The sequence below is a fragment of the Brassica napus genome, chromosome C2 (genome assembly GCF_020379485.1).
Source record: "Brassica napus cultivar Da-Ae chromosome C2, Da-Ae, whole genome shotgun sequence".
NCBI lineage: Eukaryota > Viridiplantae > Streptophyta > Magnoliopsida > Brassicales > Brassicaceae > Brassica > Brassica napus.
The window spans coordinates 7444854-7462356 of NC_063445.1; the positions used below are offsets into that span (position 1 = coordinate 7444854).

A 17503-nucleotide genomic window follows, 5' to 3' on the forward strand; every position below is an offset into this window, starting at 1 on the left:
TCGAGTTATGTCGGGATGGGTACTTGCTAGGGTTTATTAGTGCGTTTGCAGCTGCCACTCTCTTTCTCTTTCTCTTTCTCTTTCAGAAGATAGCCGTAAAAAAGCTCTCTTTCTTCTTCCTTTCTCTCTTCACACAACTTTTGCTCCCGACAAAACGCAAAACCGTGTCTTTTTTTCTCAACGCGAGGTTGTTGATTCCTTTTGATTCGTAAATGATCCAAGACGGATCGGGATCCGCCGAGTAACTGATCTTACGCCGCTTCCTCCTCCTCCGCTTCCGCCGTCTTTAGAAAGATCGACTTTCATAGGGTTCCGATTTCAAGATGGAGACTTTGAATCCCTCCTCAGCTAACAAGCGAGCTTTCTCTTCTCCCTCATCTAAAAGGTCTGATGGGTCTGATCCGTTGGAACATGGGTTGGATCGGGAGCTTACTTTCAGCAGAACCATCCGCAAAATCGTGAGTTGCTACGTCGTCCTCCCTAAAGATACTTCCTTTCTGAACTTTTGTTGATAATATCTGGAGTCTGTGTCGGTTGATTTTGTAGGGTGCGGGTCTGGAGAATCTCGGGAATACATGTTTTCTCAATTCGGTAGTGCAGTGTTTGACTTACACGGAGCCTTTAGCTGCTTACCTGCAAGATGTGGGCCATGGGAGACGATGTAAGTTGCTTTTAAGATGCTATGGTTAATTCTTATACTAAGTGAGTGTCTGAGACAATGTTCGTATCAAAACGTTTGGTTGTAGGTCATATGGCTGGGTTCTGTGCTTTATGTGCAATGCAGAAGCATGTCAGGCTTGCTCTTCAAGCTAGTGGCAAAATAGTAGCACCCAAATATTTGGTCTCCAACTTGCGATGTAATGCTTCTCAGAACCTTGCCCTGTTTGAACTATTAGTGTGCCAATTACTAATCAGAGACTAATGAGGGATGATTCTCAACTGGTTGATTAGGCGTATCAAGAAACTTCAGAAACTGTCGACAGGAAGATGCACATGAATACATGATCAACTTGCTGGAGTGCATGCACAGGTGTTGTTTGCCTTCTGGTGTACCAAGTGAATCCTCTGATGCTTACAGGAGCAGCTTGGTTCACAAAATATTTGGTGGTAGCCTCCGTAGTCGGGTAAAGTTGCATCCTTTGGAGCATATATTTTACCTATGGCCTCAGCTTTTTCTAATATTTTTTATTGTTCAGGTGAAATGCGCGCAATGTTCACATTGCTCAGACAAGTTTGATCCGTTTCTTGACCTGAGTCTAGACATTTCGAAGGCAGATTCACTGCAGAGAGCACTTTCACGCTTCACTGCTGATGAGCTCTTAGATGATGGTGCAAAAGTTTACCAGTGTGAAAGATGCAAGCAGAAGGTTAGGGCTGTAAAACAGCTAACTGTTTCTAAAGCGCCTTATGTCCTAACTGTACATCTCAAACGGTTCGAAGCGCACAGATCCGAAAAAATCGACAAGAAGGTCCAGTTTGCCTCTGCAGTTGACATGAAACCTTTTGTCAGTGGTCCCTGTGTAAGTAGACCTCGTCTTGTGCTCTATTTTCTAAGATTTTGACATGTTCTTGGAGTTGTTTAGATAATCTGGTTCATGTACTTGTGTTGAACAGGCAGGTAATTTGAAGTACACTCTATATGGTGTTTTGGTTCATTATGGTCGAAGTAGTCATTCTGGTCACTACGCCTGCTTTGTTCGCACTTCAAGTGGCATGTGGTATTCCCTTGATGACAACAGGGTAAGCAGCGATGTTTCTACGTTCTTTTGGGTCGCAAATTGTACATAGGTTCCTTGTGGTAAGTTCCTCTTTACATTGTTGGTGTAGGTTTCCAAAGTTAGTGAGAATACTGTGTTCAATCAGAAGGCGTATATGCTATTCTATGTTCGTGATAGACAAAACCCAGCCCCAAAGAACACGGTTGCCGTGGTTAATAAAGAGACTCCCAGAGAGAGCGTTGCCACAAACAGAGCTTCTTTGAATATATTCTCTAGCCGAAATGATCAAGTGAATGGCTCAGGTGTCATGAAAGCATCTAGTTTAAAGGCTCCTGTAGCCAATAGTATAGCACCCTTGAGATCATGTGATAAAGGTTCTCCTGCTGTCTTGACCCAAAAAGATTTGAATGCTAAAGAGACTCAGAAAGATGCCCCAAGCATTGTAGAGGCAAAAGGGATACTAAAGAGGGAAAATGATACAGAACCATTAGAATCATGTGATAAAGGTGCTCCTGCTGTCTTGGCCCAAAAAGATTTAAATGCCAAAGAGACTCAGAAAGAACTTTCCAGCAGTGTGGAGGCAAATGGGATCCTTAAGAGGGAAAATGGTTCAGCACCCTTGAAACCATGTGATCTACGTGCTCCTGCTGTCTCAACACAGAAAGTTTTATGTACCAAAGAGACCCTTCAGAAGGAAGTGCCACTTCCACAGGCTAATGGGGAAGTATCTTTGGTAAAGTATGGTTCCAAGGCTGCGTGCACAGTATTACTAGGGAAGGATTCTCTTCTCCTGGAAGGCAGCACAAACACTCAAATTCTCGTCAACTTGCCTGCTTCCGCAGCTAAAGATGGAAATAACTTGAAAGAGGCTGCCAATTCACTGAAGGTGAGTGTACAATTAATTACCTACCTTCACGAGTCAGCATCTTGTTTTGTATGGCCACCTTTTTTATTAATGGGATTGAGTGTTTCTAACTTGCATTTGGCTATGCTCTCCAGGTTAGAGATGTATCGGTTGGTAATTCTCCTATTGAAGAAGCTGTTCATGTTAATCAGACTTTGGGACGTCAGTTGGAGGGTTCGGCCACTTCCATTGAGTCAGTGAAAGCAAGTTCTGATGAGGGGACACTCACCACACCAAGAAAAACTCGCAAGGGTAGCATGAAAACCCTGAAGGTGGGATTCAAATCTTTTAAGCTGACCTTGGGCGTACGCAAAAAGAAGAAACAGAAAAAGAGAAGATCAAGTGCTACAGATCAAGAGCGTTCCACTTCACAGATAACTAGCGAAGTTGCTTCTTCTGGCTCGGGTTGCTTGTATGGAAAGGATAACTGTGTCAATCTCCATGATGAAAAGATAAGGAGTCGTAATGGGAATGTGTTGCTTGGCTCTCCAGCCGTAGAGCTCAAGGAGAGAAGTAATCAAAATGGTGCCGTTCTTGCGTCAGACCAAGAGCAAACGTTGAAGAGCTCTGACATGTCTGAAGCAAGCCAAAACGCCAAAAGAAAGAGAGAGAGCGCAAAAGAAGAACAAAACTCTTTACAAAAAGAACAGGTGACCATTCTTACACGTGGTTTGCCAGAGACAGTGGGTAAGCCTTCCCTCTTCTCAACTGTATTGCTATAACGAACTTTATCCAGTTAGGAGATAACACCTATCATTCTCCAAATGCATCAATCAAGCCGTTGACCTGAGCAAGAGCTCTTAGAATATGCAATTGTGTTTGATGGGATTAAGTCTTATGAACCATTGCAGTTGCCAAATGGGATGAGGAAGTTTCAGCTTCTAAGATGGGAAAGAGTGAAGAAGACTCGAGAATCGGATATGTAGCAGATGAGTGGTGAGCTCGAGATTTATGTTTTGGTTATTATATTATTGGGCAGTTGTTTTACATGATAAATGGTATTGGGATTGTGGCAGGGATGAAGAATATGATAGAGGGAAGAAGAAGAAGATAAGGATGAAAGAGGAGATGTATGCAGGGCCGAACCCGTTCCAGTTGTTTCCGTCGAAGAAACAACATACAGATACAAAGAAGAAATGGACGCAACGCATGAATACTGCAAAGACAGGCTTCCGGATATGATGAATAAGTAAGACCATCCATAATCTATTAAAAAAAAAAAAATTGTAATCCACATGTTGCTGCTGTATTTGCCTTGAGAGTAGTAATGTTAACAAGAGAGGTTATATAGACACTAGAAGTTGTTTTCATCTCTTGTCCTCAGTTTTGTTCTGTTTGTGATGAAACAAAGAGTTGACACATCCCCTTACTCTTTAAACTCTCGTCTTGTAGTATCTCTTTTTGCTCCACCAATAATAATATGCTTATTCATTTACAGTGTAAGGCAGTTTTTCATCGCAGACAGCTTTCGGGAGCAAACAAAAAGATAAAGCAAAAAAAATAGAATAAAAAACGGAAAGCAGTTCATTCAGGGAATCAGAAAACGTCACGTAGTTGAAGACGTTGGGGTATAAAAACTAACTCCCTCCCTCCACCACAATCTTCGAGAGGGTCACTTCAATATTATCCAACCATGAGCTCGTTTTTGTTTCCTTCTTCTTCTCCGATTCCCAAATCTCACTGGCGCGCGAACTCCATCCCTAAACCTAATCGCCCGATTACACTCTCTCTTCTTCATGGAAACTCCTATTCGTGGAGGTTATCTTGTAAACTCAGTCTCGATTATTTCGAGGAAAGCGTGGAGGAAGATGAAATCCCTCAGTTTCTCGACTTCTCTGCGGAGGGGGAGGAGCCAGATTTGGAGAAAGAAACGGTTTCTGCTCCAACTATGACGCTGATGCAGAGGAAGAAGAAGAAAGGAGATGAAGAGAGCTTAGAAGATAGATTCAAGCTCAGAAATGGAAAGGAGGTTGCAACCCCCTTCTTCTTTTGTTATGGTTTTAGTGTTAAAGAAGCAGAAAATCATTTTTGTGAATTTTGCAGGTGTTTGAGGAGAAGGCGTATCTAGTGGGAGTTGAAAGAAAGGGTGACGGAGAGTGTTTGTTTGATATAGAGGAGTCTCTTGAGGAGCTGGAACAGCTTGCGGATACTGCTGGCCTTATGGTCGTTGGTTCTACCTATCAAAAGTTAGTTGCTTTTTAGTTCTCTTATGTATTGATTGCTATGGGTTTAGAAATGGATTCTAGGTCCACTGTGATGCTAGTGTCAGTGACGGTATAACACAGGCTAGCTTCCCCAAATCCTAGAACTTACATTGGATCCGGAAAGGTCTCTGAGATCAAAAGCGCTATTAATGCACTCGACGTTGAGACTGTGATATTTGACGATGAGCTTTCACCAGGGTAACGTTTCTCTGTACCTCTTGAACTGACACCAACCCTGCGTCTTGCTATAATCTTTATAAGTTTTTTTTTTCCTCACAGCAAGCTATTCTGTTTCTTCTTTCACACAACTGTTGCTTGTCTTTGTCATTCAGCTATTTACTATTTACTAAAGTGGTCATTGATTGTGTTAGTATGTACGAGTTTCATGCTCTTGTTCGTTTCCACTCTAGTTTGTCAACATACATGTGAATTGAGTGTTTGTGTTTCATTTCTTATTACTTCATATTTTTAATTTCAGGCAGTTGCGTAACCTGGAAAAGGCCTTTGGTGGGGATGTTCGAGTTTGTGACCGCACCGCCCTTATCTTGGATATTTTCAACCAAAGGGCCGCAACCCACGAAGCAGCCTTGCAGGTAACATTAAGCTTACGGATAGAGATGGTGAAGACTTTTAGTTATGCTCTTTCTAGAACCATGTCCGACATTGTCTCAATCTGGAATGGTTTGCAGGTTGCTCTAGCACAGATGGAGTACCAATTACCACGACTAACTAGAATGTGGACTCATCTTGAGCGTCAATCAGGTGGTCAAGTTAAGGGTATGGGAGAAAAACAAATTGAAGTTGACAAGCGTATTTTGCGTACTCAAGTAAGTAAAATATGTATATATTTCTGCAGTTTTTAGCCTCTTTTGCTTCTGATCGTTTTCCAAGAGATATGACACAGTTTGTGATTATATTTGTGCTGAGCAGTTTCTTAGGCTCTGTGTCTTTGTTTAGGTATTTCTGTATTGGTCCATTAAGATGGAAGTGTATTGAAATGTTTTGATATTAAATTGGCTAGATTGGAGTTCTCAAAAAAGAGTTGGAATCTGTTAGAAAGCATCGGAAGCAGTATCGAACCAGGCGTGTTGCTATACCTGTTCCTGTTGTATCTTTGGTAAGTTCAGGACAGTCTTTTTAAACTCGTAGGAATTGATCAACATTTCATTTCATATGTGAATGTTTTATGCCGATTGTGTTTTAGGTTGGTTACACAAACGCTGGAAAGAGTACACTTTTGAACCAATTGACTGGTGCTAATGTTCTCGCTGAAAATCGTTTGTTTGCGACCCTTGATCCAACTACCAGAAGGGTTCAGGTCAGTGAATTTTCTAGAAGAGCAGATCTGCGATAGCATGGTATTTAATGTGGTATCGAGTTTTGACTTGAGATTTATTTTTTGGTTCCTTGTTCGTCAGATGCACAACGGGAAGGAGTTTCTTCTCACAGATACTGTTGGTTTTATTCAAAAGTTACCAACCACCTTGGTAAGGCCCTAATGGCTATTATTCAACTAGCTCGTACCTGGATATCTCTGCGTGTGGTTGCAGATCTGTTTGTTAACATTCCCATAAGTGTCTCTTTGAATCAAACTGAAGAATGCTTTTTGGGTCTGCGGCATTGTGTCAGTGGGGTGTGTAACTTAGCTGGAAAGTGTTTCCTGCAGGTTGCTGCTTTCAGAGCAACACTCGAAGAGATATCAGAGTCGTCCCTTTTGGTGCATGTTGTTGACATCAGGTTTGGTATCTTCATATCCTGGTTGTTATGGGCTAATCAATCATAAGACATCTTAACTTCACCACCTCCTAATGATAATATGCTTGTAAAATGTTTAGCCACCCACTGGCAAATCAACAAATAGAAGCTGTAGAAAAGGTCATGTCTGAACTCGATGTTTCATCAATCCCAAAATTGGTTGTGTGGAATAAGGTAATGTAAAGTAGTAGAGAGACGAATATGATTCCTTTATGTGCAAAATTGACGGGAATAACTAATAATACTCTTTACGCCTCGGTTAGGTTGATAGAGTGGATGATCCTCAAAAGGTCAAGCTGGAAGCAGAGGAACATGGGGATGTAATTTGTATATCTGCTCTGACTGGAGAAGGACTAGACAAATTCTGCAATGCTGTTCATGAAAAGCTCAAGGTTTGTGTTTCATCAAAATGTTTTGAACTCTGGTTTTATGATTGTGCCACATTGGAAATTTAGTTCTTGAAAAAATATGTTACAGGATTCAATGGTTTGGGTTGAAGCCCTTTTGCCATTTGATAAAGGGGACCTTCTAAGCACCATACACAAGGTTGGAATGGTGAAAGAAACTGTGAGTATATGACTGACCATCTTGCTTGGTTTCTTTTCTTATTGATACAGACAACTCAAAATGTTTCTATGTCTTTGTGTTTGTTGCATATATAGGAATACACAGAGAACGGGACGCTTATCAGAGCACATGTTCCACTTCGTTTTGCACAGTTGCTTAAACCTATGAGACACTTGGTCAAAGAAGCGTCTTATGCAAAGAAGGGTGAAATAGAATCATAGAAACAACCTGAAGGCCTGTCTTTTCCTCGGAATTGCAGACCACATGTGGTTGGCGAAAAGCACGGGAAAGGACAAGAAGTTCTAACAACATCGTGAACATAAACCAGAATGAATGACATCAGTAAGGAATATTCGTCAATCAAACAGAATGTGGATATACACAAGCAAGATAAGCTTGAACCCTACTTGACATCGTGATTTACTTACTATTGAACCCTTTTATTGTACAGAGAGCATCCTGTTGGAAACATACTATTTCGATTTTCGATACATGAGTAGTACCAAAGCTAACATATCAACACTTGCAATGACTCGGGAAAAAATATGATCTCAGTGGTTCAGAATTTGTTATCTTCAGTTATATAATCGAAGTGAGATTTTTAGCCTCTCCACTTATTCCATCCAATGGCTATGCCGGCGGCTTGGTTTCTAGTTCTGTTTTCCACACGCAAACATTTTACAGAACATCTCTACCTATAATTATAAACAAGCAGGTCTATAAGCTGCTCAATTAATCAGCATCTTCCGCAGTGAAATCAGGCTCAGGAGGCTTCTGCAGCTTTACCAATTCCCTAATCCGTGTGTTCCTGTTCCTGTGTATGGTGCGCAGCGCACTAGCCGCAAACTTCGTGACAAGAAACGCAGCCCCCATGGAGGATGAACTTCCAGTGGTTGACATGGGCACGGCCTCTGCCTCTGCCTCTTCCATCTTCTTCCTCTTGCAGTATCTCCGCCACGCAGCTTGGATAAAGCAAGCAGCCCAAGTCCTCCATTGGTGAGAGTAAAACCTGAACGTGTGCTGCACTTGCCTGCTATGCAGACGCCTGAACTGGCTTGCTACAAACTTCAGCTCCTCTGAGGCCAGCGCAAAGGCCTCTACTTCTGTCAGAGCTTTCACGGTTCTTGTGGAGGACGGGAGGTTCACACCTGATTTTGGATCCAACGCCCATGTCAGAAGCTCTTCACCGCAGAACTCTCCTTCTTTGAGGAGACTGTAGTTGAAGAAACCGCTCCTGCCTCCATCTGTTGTCACACTCTCGAGGCGGCCACGTATGATGAATAGCATCTCGTCTACAGGGTCTCCTTCTCGGACTAAGTAGGTGCTCTCTGTGAACAAACATGGCTTCAGCCGCATGCAGATCGCATCCAGCAGCTTCTCGTCCATGCTCTCAAACAATGGAACCTAATATTCAAAAGGTTCAGTGATCCTCTTAAGAAGTTTGAATAGATAACAGTGGGGAGATCTTACCCTGCGCACTAAAGCCAGACAAAGATGGCGCTTGATGTCTCTCCGGAGATCCTTGGGGAGATTCTGAACGAGATACTCTTCATCTACGCCACGTGTCTCCAGCCATTTATACTGGTCATAGCGTCTCACACGCTGCCTAAGATCTTGTGGTAACATCCTGTGATGCATCCATTGCTCTGAATCACGCCTCTTCACTCTCATTTCTTCCAGCCGGATGGTAAGAGATTGGAGGTATGTCTGTCACAAAGATTTCATATGTTGTTAGACAAGTCCTTACAGAAAATGTATGTTGATCATGATGGGTAGCTAAAGTCACCTGCATGTTTCCGATGAGGAGAGCAAAGAGAATCAACCCGGAGATGGCCAGAGTGATGGAGAACATAATCTCCAATGGGTATGTACTGGTTTCAAGCCCTTGTCCAAGTGTACTGTTTGTGCAACCAATGAAAGAAAATAAAGAAAGTGTTATGTATTTATATAGAAACTCAAAGACAAAAGGAGTTAATAAAAGGCACCTCAAGTTCTGAAGGCCCCACCACAAGCAATAACAATACTTTGTGATAAACTTTTGAGAAGAGACAATGCCAGAGGATAAAGCCTGTGTATAAATCCCAAAGTCAAATGGAGGATTAGGATCATCTAACTCAGCGCGGCACTTGGACTGAAGAACAGATTCTTTGGTCTTGTTCCAAACATCATAGCCGTCCATGTTTTGATTCCCACAGTACAAGAAACCTGTTGTGCAAATTTTCTTCCCTGCGTCACTACAAGCCTCCTGCCAACATGCGTCATTGCGTTCTAACGCTAAAAGGTACCAAAACGCTCCAACTATCTGCAACATAAGCAACAGTGATTGAGTCGATTATATAATTCAAACAAATGTAATTTATAAAGAGAACAAAGGTAGGCACTTACATGACTTGCAAGCATATATAACATCAGATAATAAGCAGCACCAGCCCAAGCAGTTTCTGCAAAGACACCTGCTGTCCTTTTCAGTTCAGATGTCAAGGGCAAGACACGAAGAAACCGCGGTATATACTGAACCAAAACAATGAAAAGCAAGGCCTGCTTTGTAGCCAATACATCTGATCCCCTTGACCTTTGCAAGAACCTCCACACTACAATCTTCGCGTGCACACACACACACACAAAGTGAATAAAGTAAATCTCAAAACCAACTACCAAAAAGAATCTAAAGTTACATAACCAACCTGAGGGACAGGAAGTACAGAGAGGAAATCAATGATAAACCACCGCTGCAAATATCTCTTTGCTATCTGCGCAGGATCTATCACAAGCTCACCTCTCCCAAAGACCCTAGACGAGGGTGCAATATAAGCAGTCCTGAGCTGGAGAGCCATGTGAGCGAGATAAAACACGTCGATGAAAGTCCTAAACGTAGTCGCCGTGATAGCCAGCTTCCGGTCAATACCGAGGCACTTGGACTCACCATTGATCACAGGAAGGTAGAAGAAGAAAGGGTCCACGAACACCGAGAGAATACACGAGACAACAAACAGCTTATTGCAGAACAAGAGGGTTTTGTCCTGAGGATCAAATATCTTCTTCTCAGATACTTTGAGGTCTTCAGGGAAGACAGCTCTGTAAACACCGAAACCAAGCGAACGACCTATGGATTTGAGCCCCTTGGAACCTTTTTGGAAACGTTTCTTGAAGGATCCAGATGCGTTGTGGCTTCCTTGAATGGGGTGAAGTGGTCCACTGATACTTGAGGAGTAGTTGTGTTGGCGGGTTAGAGATGATGATGATGGTAGCTTAAAGTCCAGATCATCCACGCTATTATGTATGATCAACAGAGAGCTTTCAGATTACTAAGAAACAATCAACAAGGAGTCATCTAATAAACCAAAAGGATGAACTAACCTCACAAAAGTTTGTGGTTTGCCTGCCATGATTGCTAGTTAGGAACCAGAACTCTCTATAACGGTGAAAGACTAAGTCCACGATCGCTTGCTCTACTGATAAAGAGAGAGAACACAGTTTAGTTATACTGTACTCATGATAGCAAGGCTACATCATCCAGGCATAAGAAAAAGTATTATTATTCTTTTTCAATATATACAACATTCCAAGTTTCAGTTTTGATATATTTTTCAAGATTCCTTGCTCTCTCACCAGAAATGGTAAGCTAGTGAATCAAAAGTTATCTTGATGAATTAATATAATTGAAAACGGTATAAAGTAGAGAGACAAATTAAGAAACATAAATCCGACACGAGCAGAGAAGAGACATGAGCCTGATAAGAACAGTTATAGGAACAGAACAGAAGTGAACTTGCTAAAAGAAGAGAGAAGACAGTTACTTACTTAAAAGCTAATCCATGGCTTTAGACGATTTCCAACGTGACGATGATGGTGAGGGATAACGCTTTGCAGTTTGAGGAAAAAAAGTAAGAAGAAGAAGACACGAAAGTGGGTGTGAAAGCGAGCAGACCAGACAAGTGGTATCTTGCCTTTACCAAAGAAAAAAAAAGAACCAAAGATAAATAAAACTTAAGCAATGAAGAAGAAAGGGAATCGGTGTTTCAAAAAAAAAAAAAAAAAGAAAAAAAGAAAGGGAATCTTATAAATGCCGTTTTTACCCTTGATTATTTCAAAAAGTAGATTGGTTCTTTTTTAAAAGTCTCAAAAGTGATGTTTCAAACACAAGATGAGACACCGTCAGTCTGTCCGTCACTAGTCAACTGGTTGGAACTTAAAATAATGTAATTTTTAATTAAATATTTATACTATGAAAAAATGACAAACATGTTGAAGGGCTCCAAAACTTCAAGGTCTGAAGCTGAAATTGAACAATTGTGTTGGATGTGTTTGTCCTACTCCTACTTATTATCTACCAAGTATTTAAGTTTATACTTATGCCACATGTACCTAGATGCATATTATCTACTGCAAAGATGTCATTCAATGGTGTTCTTAAGTTAGATTGTGGTAACAGACAAGCAGTGATGCTATAACATCAAATCAAACGACCATTTCAGCTTCTTGAACACTCGAAGGTATCCCAACCTCCAGTCTCATAGTCGCTCTATACTGTTCAGGCACTTCCGCACCAGCCTGCGCACATATCTCCACAACAGCAGGCGCTTGCCCGTAGAAGCTTCTCAGCTCCCTCTGCATCGGCGGCCCGTTCACATCAGGAACATGCCAAACGTATCTCGGCGGTATCAAATCGTCAAGCACCGCAGACTGCCAACCGTGCTGGCCATTCCTCTGCTGGTGCTTGAACGCGCCACAGTTCTGAGCCTTGTGTCCCGTCGGACCCACGTGTACCTCGGGGCAGTACCCGCAGACTCTGACCCTGTACATCCTCATCAGCTTCTTGGCTCCTGCTCTCATCTCTTCCCACGCTTGTAAAGTCTCTTCCGCTAGAGAGACCGTTTCTTCTTCGCTGGAAGGTGGAGTGATTTCTGAGGGAGGTAGCTCGGTTAACAACGGCTCTGGAGGAATGTGAGGCTCTGGATCAGGCAACTCGGTTTCATCTGCGTCGACGAACTCGCTTTTGCCGATGCGGATTATCGGTTTTCTTCTCCTTTTTGCTGGAAGCTCAGGGATCTCAACGCCTCCCTGGATGCAGAGCTCGACTACGGGGGGAACTCGAGGGATGGTGAATCTCTCATCGTGACGAATGCGCTTGCCGAGGCGGTCGTAGAGGTGGTAAGCTTCAAGAGGGACAATCACGTCTTCGAGGACAGAGTTTGTCCATTCATGATGACCTTTCCTTTGAGAAGCACTAGGACCTTTACACGACTTAAACGGATGACCGTAAGGTCCAACGTGGATCTCATTACACCACCTAAGAGACAAAACAAGAACAACACATAACCAAACAGAACAACACATAACAAGAAGAGGAGTTATTATTATATTACCCACAAGCGTTAACACGAACAACTTTCATGAGGCGGTGGAGATTGTTGATCAGTCTGATCCTCGCATTGTACACTTTGTAAGCAAGAGGGACAAGGCTCTTGACGACCATGCCGTTTTTAGGAGGAGGGAGAGGTCTCTTAGGTTTGTCTTTGTTGTTCTTGACTCTCTCCCTCGCGGCTCGTCTCAGGTCCACAATGGGAACCGGGAAGGGCTTCTTCTCTCTCTTTGAGTACTGCTTAGGTGCGTCTGCGTTCTGAGGATGATCACTTCTCACAAGAAAGGGAAGAGCTTTACTCCTTTTACGAAGCACAAGTCTAGAATCTAACTGAAGTCTGCTACTTCCCTGCATCAATACACAACAGTACTTAAGTACTTGAAACTGAACCCTACACAGTACAATCATTATTACACGAACATTTTGTACATGAAGAAACAAAAGTATGGTCTTGTTCAAACAACCAAACACTATAACGAAAAAGAGAAGCAGAGTGGAGTGAATTGGATTGATACTGACTACAGTCTACAGAAGGAAGCTGACCTGAAGAGAAGCTGAGAATCCGAAACAAGACGAGGAGGAGCTGGGATTGAGAAACTGATTCATGGGTATGCCAAAAGGTACAATTTTGGGCCAAAAAGCCGAAAGGGAACCAGTATCTCCCCCTGGGAACAACATACACAAACCAAAATCAATTACAGTCTTTGACGTAAAACGATGAAATTGAGCATGGAGAACGGTTCGAGAAGCTTAAATGAAGAAGAAATCTTACAGGAAAGGGTGGAGTACGTAATCGACATCGTCGACGACTGATGGTTTAAAGCATCGGGAAGATGGAGGAGGATAAGATGAGAGTGGCCTCAGTCTCTGGAGACGAAGAAGATGGCTAATGAGACATCTAAACTAATGGGCTCTTAATGGGCTGAAATTGTAGTCTCTTTAAGCCCACGTACATTAACATCTGTTTTACAAATAGAGGTGTGTGTAATCGAACCGGGTTTTAAAAAAAACAGTCAAGTATTCAACCTTTTCTCATCTTTTTATTTCTTTTCTAATTTTGTTTGAGTTAATCGGATTACATAGCTGTAGATTTTGAATACAATTTTGCTTATATGAGCCAAAATTAAGAAACAGGAAAATACCGAACCAAATTTGGGAAATGAAGGTCTCGGGCTTATTGTAACCAGACATTGAGACACGTATCCCTTCCATGAACCTGCACGTGACCGGTGACCATTAAAACAAGGAAAAAAGTTTCCTAGGTACACGTAGGCGAAAATCATCCACTATACGAGAATGTGTCAACAACTGCACGAAGTTTATGTTAATATATGTCACATATACAAAGTAAATAATAATATGGTGACAACATCACAATCAGGTTTAATTGATTTTAAACTAAGTTAAGGAGTCAATCTGTAATTTATTAAACTTAATAAACTTAATGATTTATTATGTTTAATAAACTTAATTGATTTTGTTAATAAACTTAATAATTTATTAAACTTACTTAATAAAATTAATAAATTTACTAAACTTAAAACTTAATCATTTATTACTCCCTCAGTTTTTTTATATTTGACGCTTTAAAGTTGTGCACATAGATTAAGAAACATTTAATTTTCTAAACAAAAACATCATTAATTGTTTACCTAACCACAATTTAACCAATAATTAAATAGAAACTACAATATCATTGGTCATCTAACATTAATTAGTAATAAATTTTACATAGAAAATTGAAAACGTCAAATAATTTGGAACAAAAAAAATTCTTTTAAAACGTCAAATATAAAAAAAACAGAAGGAGTAATAAACTTAATCATTTATTAATAAACTTAATAATTTAATAAACTTATATTAAATTTATTTAGCCTAATAAATTTATTTAAGTAATAAATTATTAGGTTTAAGTTTATTAAATTATTAAGTTTAATAAATTTATTAAGTATAATAAATTTATTAAGTTTATTAAGTTAAAGTTTATTAAATTACTAAGTTTATTAATAAAATCAATTAAGTTTATCAAATTTAATAAATCATTAAGTTTATTAAGTTTAGTAAATAACGGATTAACCCTATTAACTTAGCTTAAAATCAATTAAATATGATTGTGATGTTGCCACCATATTATTATTTACTTTGTACATATGACATGTATTAACATAAACTTCGTGTAGTTATTGGCACATTCTCCTATATTGGATGATTTCCATCGTATTAGTATAAACTTCGTGTACGTAGGAAACTTTTTTCCATAAAACAACAAAAACGAAGCTAAGCTCGTTACAGAGCTGTGTGTTAATAATTGTGACCAAAACCAACACTTTCACATCACTATTGCTTTTACGTTTTTACGGCTCCTCCATCAGCTGATGAGTCATTGATGCATTAAACACACCAGAATCATCCGTGTCAATTTGTAAATGCCAAAAAGTTAAACACACCAAAATCATCCATATTTATAAAGTTTTTTTTTTGGGTGATATTTAAAGCAGGGTAAGTGGTTTGCATGTGACGAGGGGACTGGGTATTTAGTATGGATTTTTATAACCATCCAAGTAAATAAACTTTTTTTTTTTTTGCAAACAAAAAGTAAATAAACTTGGAGGAGAAAAAACTCTAAAACCCAGAAGTCCAGCACCAATGTCCAGAAATCAAGGGAGAGTTTCTACACAATCTGTATATATTTTAATATTAAATGAAAAGGTGATATGTTTGGTTTCTCTCCTGACATTTCTTGAATACTAGTATATATTAAAAAGTATGAGATAATTGAGATTTATATTTCAACCTCCATTCTCATCTGTCTTTTTTCAATGGACCTAGTTTGAATGGTTTTACTTTTATATATTTGACAGACGACAATGGAGCAAAAGAAACAAAGAGAAATTTGACCCCCAAAAAAAAAAAAATAGGAAACAAAGAGAGATAAAAGAGGTGTTTCTTCAAGACTTCACCAACTAAAAAAAAGGCGCTACTGTTGATAAAGGTTTTAAAAAGCAAATTGCTTTTCACTTGACCCAACACCACAATTTAGTGCACAAGTCATTTCCAAACACTGCACAAGTCTCTCTGCTTCCATCTTCATCACTATCACTGCTGTCTCAACCCATTTAAAAAAAGCAGTTTTGCTTTTATTTTATTTCCTTTTCTCTTTTTTTTTTCTTCCTCACAGTCAGAGCAACAACAGCAACATGATGTGTCCTTCTTTTCTGCTTCTTTGTCCTTCTCTGACTTCTTCTTCTCATCTAGCTATTAGAATACTACACGAAACCCATAGTGACAACCTTACTCCTCTCTCTCTCCCTATCTCTTCCCATTCTCTCTTTCAAGAGCTTCCCCTTCCGTGATTCTTTAAGTTCACATCTTGTGTTCATCTGATGATGAATCCAGCTCATGGAAACTTCAACTGTAATCCTGTTGAGGATCCCAAAGTCAGATTTAGGCACCATAGCCTTTTGCAAGACTATCAAGAACTTCATATGGTACCAACTCTTCTTTTTTTTTCCCTTGAGTTTTTAAAACCAGCTTTAGTTTCTTCATCTGCTCGCTACTTGTCTCTAGATCTAAAGGAATTGCTCAAAATTTTCTTGTTCTCACCCTGATCTCTTCTCACAGCTCGAGAAAAGAGAAGGATTGAAACTTTGAGCTTAAACTGTGTATTCTTTTCTATATTAGTCTTGAACTTGATGTGTCAGTATTAGTGATTGTTTCTCTCGTTTCTTAAGATCACTTTGGTTCTGTATATTATTAACGTGTATTGCTGTTTTGTTGGATTACACAAAGGATACTGAAGCAATGAGAAAAAGGTTGGAGACTATGCAAGAGAGAAAGGCAACGCTAATGGCCGAAGTCGGGTACGTGTATACCGACAATTCTTGACACTATATCATCAAGTCCTTGATGTTTCTTTCTCAAGTGTTTATGCCTGCTTTATCAGGTTTCTGCGGCGGAGGTACAGACATTTGAGACAAGACCAACCTGTTAAGAAGGTTAGGGGAAGATCAAATGGTGGGAAGAAGAGTAAGACGCAGTTAGTCAGAGTGGAAGTGTCTCCTAATAAGACAAGTGGAGCAGAAACGAAGCATGTTTCACTTCCTGACTTAAACCACTCAGGAGAGGCTCATCATGACGAAACCAAAACCAAAAAAGTTCCTTTGTTCGATCTAAACCAGATATCTGTAAGCACTCTTACAGTAGCTTACAAAAGAAACCAAACATGTCTTTACTACTCATTGCAAACCTCATTTAACCATCTCTTCAATTGATTATAGGGAGAAGAAGAGGAAGAGATGAACAATAGCGAAGAGAGAATGAGAGTGGAACAAAGCAGTGCATGCAAGAGAATGAGCAGCATAGAGATGCTGTCTTGCAGGAATGGAGGAGACGGTTCACATAAGAGGAAAAGCTCATGGCAAGATCCTGTTGCAGCTCTTAGAGTTTAAAAGACATCAAAGTCATGTACTATCTTGTAACATAGCTCCACATCAATTTATCTTATCTTCTCCGTTGAAAACATATCCTTGTCCATTCTTGATGTGGCCACTTATACAAGTGACATTTGTATACTAGACATGTGTCGTTCTTACACGAGTAAACAAAATCTACGGAAGTGATCCAAAACTCCAGGAACAAGATCAACGGTCGGGACTGTAGGGGTGGACACAAGGCGGGTACTTCGTATACTTGATATTTGGTTTGCCTTGAACGAGTAATGAATTTTTCGACTTGTACTTGACTTATCAGTACTTGTTATTTCGAGTACTTGTTCAAAAATATGTTACTTGCTTTGTTCAATTACTTGCTACATACAAGTATTTATTAATTATTTGGATATATTTCCAACTTTCTAAAAAATTATTTGATAGATAATATTTTACGAGAGAAGGTTATGAAAATTTGTTTTATTTACTCGATTTGGTAAAAATACGAGAGTTATTTTATATAAAATAGTTGCACCTAACATAAAAAAAGAAGATGTAATTCAATT

At 40.0% G+C, this 17503-nt stretch overlaps 5 protein-coding genes across 8 annotated transcripts; 3 read left to right on the forward strand and 2 right to left on the reverse strand.

The window, feature by feature from the left end:
• Window positions 1-2: 2 nt before the first annotated feature.
• On the forward strand, window positions 3-4057 carry LOC106388485 (ubiquitin carboxyl-terminal hydrolase 23-like). The gene is made up of 10 exons (XM_013828565.3): window positions 3-458; window positions 547-661; window positions 747-857; window positions 952-1124; window positions 1197-1520; window positions 1615-1740; window positions 1828-2604; window positions 2718-3309; window positions 3474-3558; window positions 3639-4057. Exons 1-10 carry the CDS (start codon window positions 324-326, stop codon window positions 3802-3804), a joined length of 2604 nt encoding a protein of 867 aa, XP_013684019.2. The 5' UTR covers window positions 3-323; the 3' UTR covers window positions 3805-4057.
• On the forward strand, window positions 3639-7639 carry LOC106388519 (GTPase HflX). Of its 2 annotated transcripts, XR_001277870.3 has the most exons (15): window positions 3639-3811; window positions 4061-4591; window positions 4666-4808; window positions 4908-5024; window positions 5305-5419; window positions 5516-5653; window positions 5848-5943; window positions 6031-6144; window positions 6245-6313; window positions 6493-6563; window positions 6662-6755; window positions 6845-6973; window positions 7059-7148; window positions 7244-7490; window positions 7600-7639. XR_001277870.3 is itself a non-coding variant. In XM_013828610.3 (14 exons), the coding sequence occupies exons 2-14, from the start codon at window positions 4256-4258 to the stop codon at window positions 7367-7369; spliced, it is 1638 nt and encodes a 545-aa protein (XP_013684064.1). In that variant the 5' UTR covers window positions 3639-3811; window positions 4061-4255; the 3' UTR covers window positions 7370-7639. The 2 variants fall into 2 exon arrangements, 1 of the variants encoding a protein (XP_013684064.1); XM_013828610.3 differs by having other exon boundaries at window positions 7244-7639.
• Window positions 7640-7677: 38 nt separating this feature from the next.
• Window positions 7678-11151, reverse strand: LOC106388502 (probable cyclic nucleotide-gated ion channel 5). 3 transcript variants are annotated; one of them, XM_013828585.3, is made up of 8 exons: window positions 10950-11151; window positions 10506-10600; window positions 9833-10418; window positions 9534-9746; window positions 9134-9450; window positions 8935-9046; window positions 8619-8855; window positions 7678-8552 (listed from the first exon to the last, which is right to left on the reverse strand). In XM_013828585.3, the coding sequence occupies exons 2-8, from the start codon at window positions 10532-10534 to the stop codon at window positions 7881-7883; spliced, it is 2166 nt and encodes a 721-aa protein (XP_013684039.1). In that variant the 5' UTR covers window positions 10535-10600; window positions 10950-11151; the 3' UTR covers window positions 7678-7880. The 3 variants fall into 3 exon arrangements, with proteins under 3 accessions (XP_013684039.1, XP_013684054.1, XP_048603032.1); XM_013828600.3 differs by having other exon boundaries at window positions 10506-10597; window positions 10950-11137; XM_048747075.1 differs by lacking the exon at window positions 10950-11151 and adding an exon at window positions 10874-10943.
• A 373-nt stretch (window positions 11152-11524) lies between these two features.
• LOC106388528 (APO protein 2, chloroplastic) lies at window positions 11525-13431 on the reverse strand. The gene is made up of 4 exons (XM_013828622.3): window positions 13283-13431; window positions 13054-13175; window positions 12515-12858; window positions 11525-12438 (listed from the first exon to the last, which is right to left on the reverse strand). The coding sequence occupies exons 1-4, from the start codon at window positions 13308-13310 to the stop codon at window positions 11607-11609; spliced, it is 1326 nt and encodes a 441-aa protein (XP_013684076.2). The 5' UTR covers window positions 13311-13431; the 3' UTR covers window positions 11525-11606.
• A 2156-nt stretch (window positions 13432-15587) lies between these two features.
• On the forward strand, window positions 15588-17136 carry BNAC02G11110D. Its single transcript, XM_013828632.3, has 4 exons — window positions 15588-15998; window positions 16300-16370; window positions 16454-16694; window positions 16788-17136. The coding sequence occupies exons 1-4, from the start codon at window positions 15894-15896 to the stop codon at window positions 16956-16958; spliced, it is 588 nt and encodes a 195-aa protein (XP_013684086.2). The 5' UTR covers window positions 15588-15893; the 3' UTR covers window positions 16959-17136.
• Window positions 17137-17503: the final 367 nt, after the last annotated feature.

Excerpts from the sequence above, each read along its gene's own strand:
- LOC106388485 (XM_013828565.3), top strand. The coding sequence starts at position 324 with ATGGAGACTTTGAATCCCTCCTCAGCTAACAAGCGAGCTTTCTCTTCT. Across the intron at positions 2,605-2,717 it reads AGGCTGCCAATTCACTGAAG|GTTAGAGATGTATCGGTTGG; the intron begins GTGAGTGTACAA and ends TATGCTCTCCAG. Across the intron at positions 3,559-3,638 it reads GGATATGTAGCAGATGAGTG|GGATGAAGAATATGATAGAG; the intron begins GTGAGCTCGAGA and ends GGATTGTGGCAG.
- LOC106388519 (XM_013828610.3), top strand. The coding sequence starts at position 4,256 with ATGAGCTCGTTTTTGTTTCCTTCTTCTTCTCCGATTCCCAAATCTCAC. Across the intron at positions 4,592-4,665 it reads AGCTCAGAAATGGAAAGGAG|GTGTTTGAGGAGAAGGCGTA; the intron begins GTTGCAACCCCC and ends TGAATTTTGCAG. Across the intron at positions 5,654-5,847 it reads AGCGTATTTTGCGTACTCAA|ATTGGAGTTCTCAAAAAAGA; the intron begins GTAAGTAAAATA and ends TAAATTGGCTAG.
- LOC106388502 (XM_013828585.3), bottom strand. The coding sequence starts at position 10,534 with ATGGCAGGCAAACCACAAACTTTTGTGAG. Across the intron at positions 9,451-9,533 it reads TATATATGCTTGCAAGTCAT|ATAGTTGGAGCGTTTTGGTA; the intron begins GTAAGTGCCTAC and ends CTTATGTTGCAG. Across the intron at positions 8,856-8,934 it reads TCCTCATCGGAAACATGCAG|ACATACCTCCAATCTCTTAC; the intron begins GTGACTTTAGCT and ends TCTTTGTGACAG.
- LOC106388528 (XM_013828622.3), bottom strand. The coding sequence starts at position 13,310 with ATGTCGATTACGTACTCCACCCTTTCCT. Across the intron at positions 13,176-13,282 it reads TACGTACTCCACCCTTTCCT|GGGGAGATACTGGTTCCCTT; the intron begins GTAAGATTTCTT and ends TGTTGTTCCCAG. Across the intron at positions 12,439-12,514 it reads GTTCGTGTTAACGCTTGTGG|GTGGTGTAATGAGATCCACG; the intron begins GTAATATAATAA and ends TTTGTCTCTTAG.
- BNAC02G11110D (XM_013828632.3), top strand. The coding sequence starts at position 15,894 with ATGATGAATCCAGCTCATGGAAACTTCAACTGTAATCCTGTTGAGGAT. Across the intron at positions 15,999-16,299 it reads ACTATCAAGAACTTCATATG|GATACTGAAGCAATGAGAAA; the intron begins GTACCAACTCTT and ends GATTACACAAAG. Across the intron at positions 16,695-16,787 it reads TCGATCTAAACCAGATATCT|GGAGAAGAAGAGGAAGAGAT; the intron begins GTAAGCACTCTT and ends AATTGATTATAG.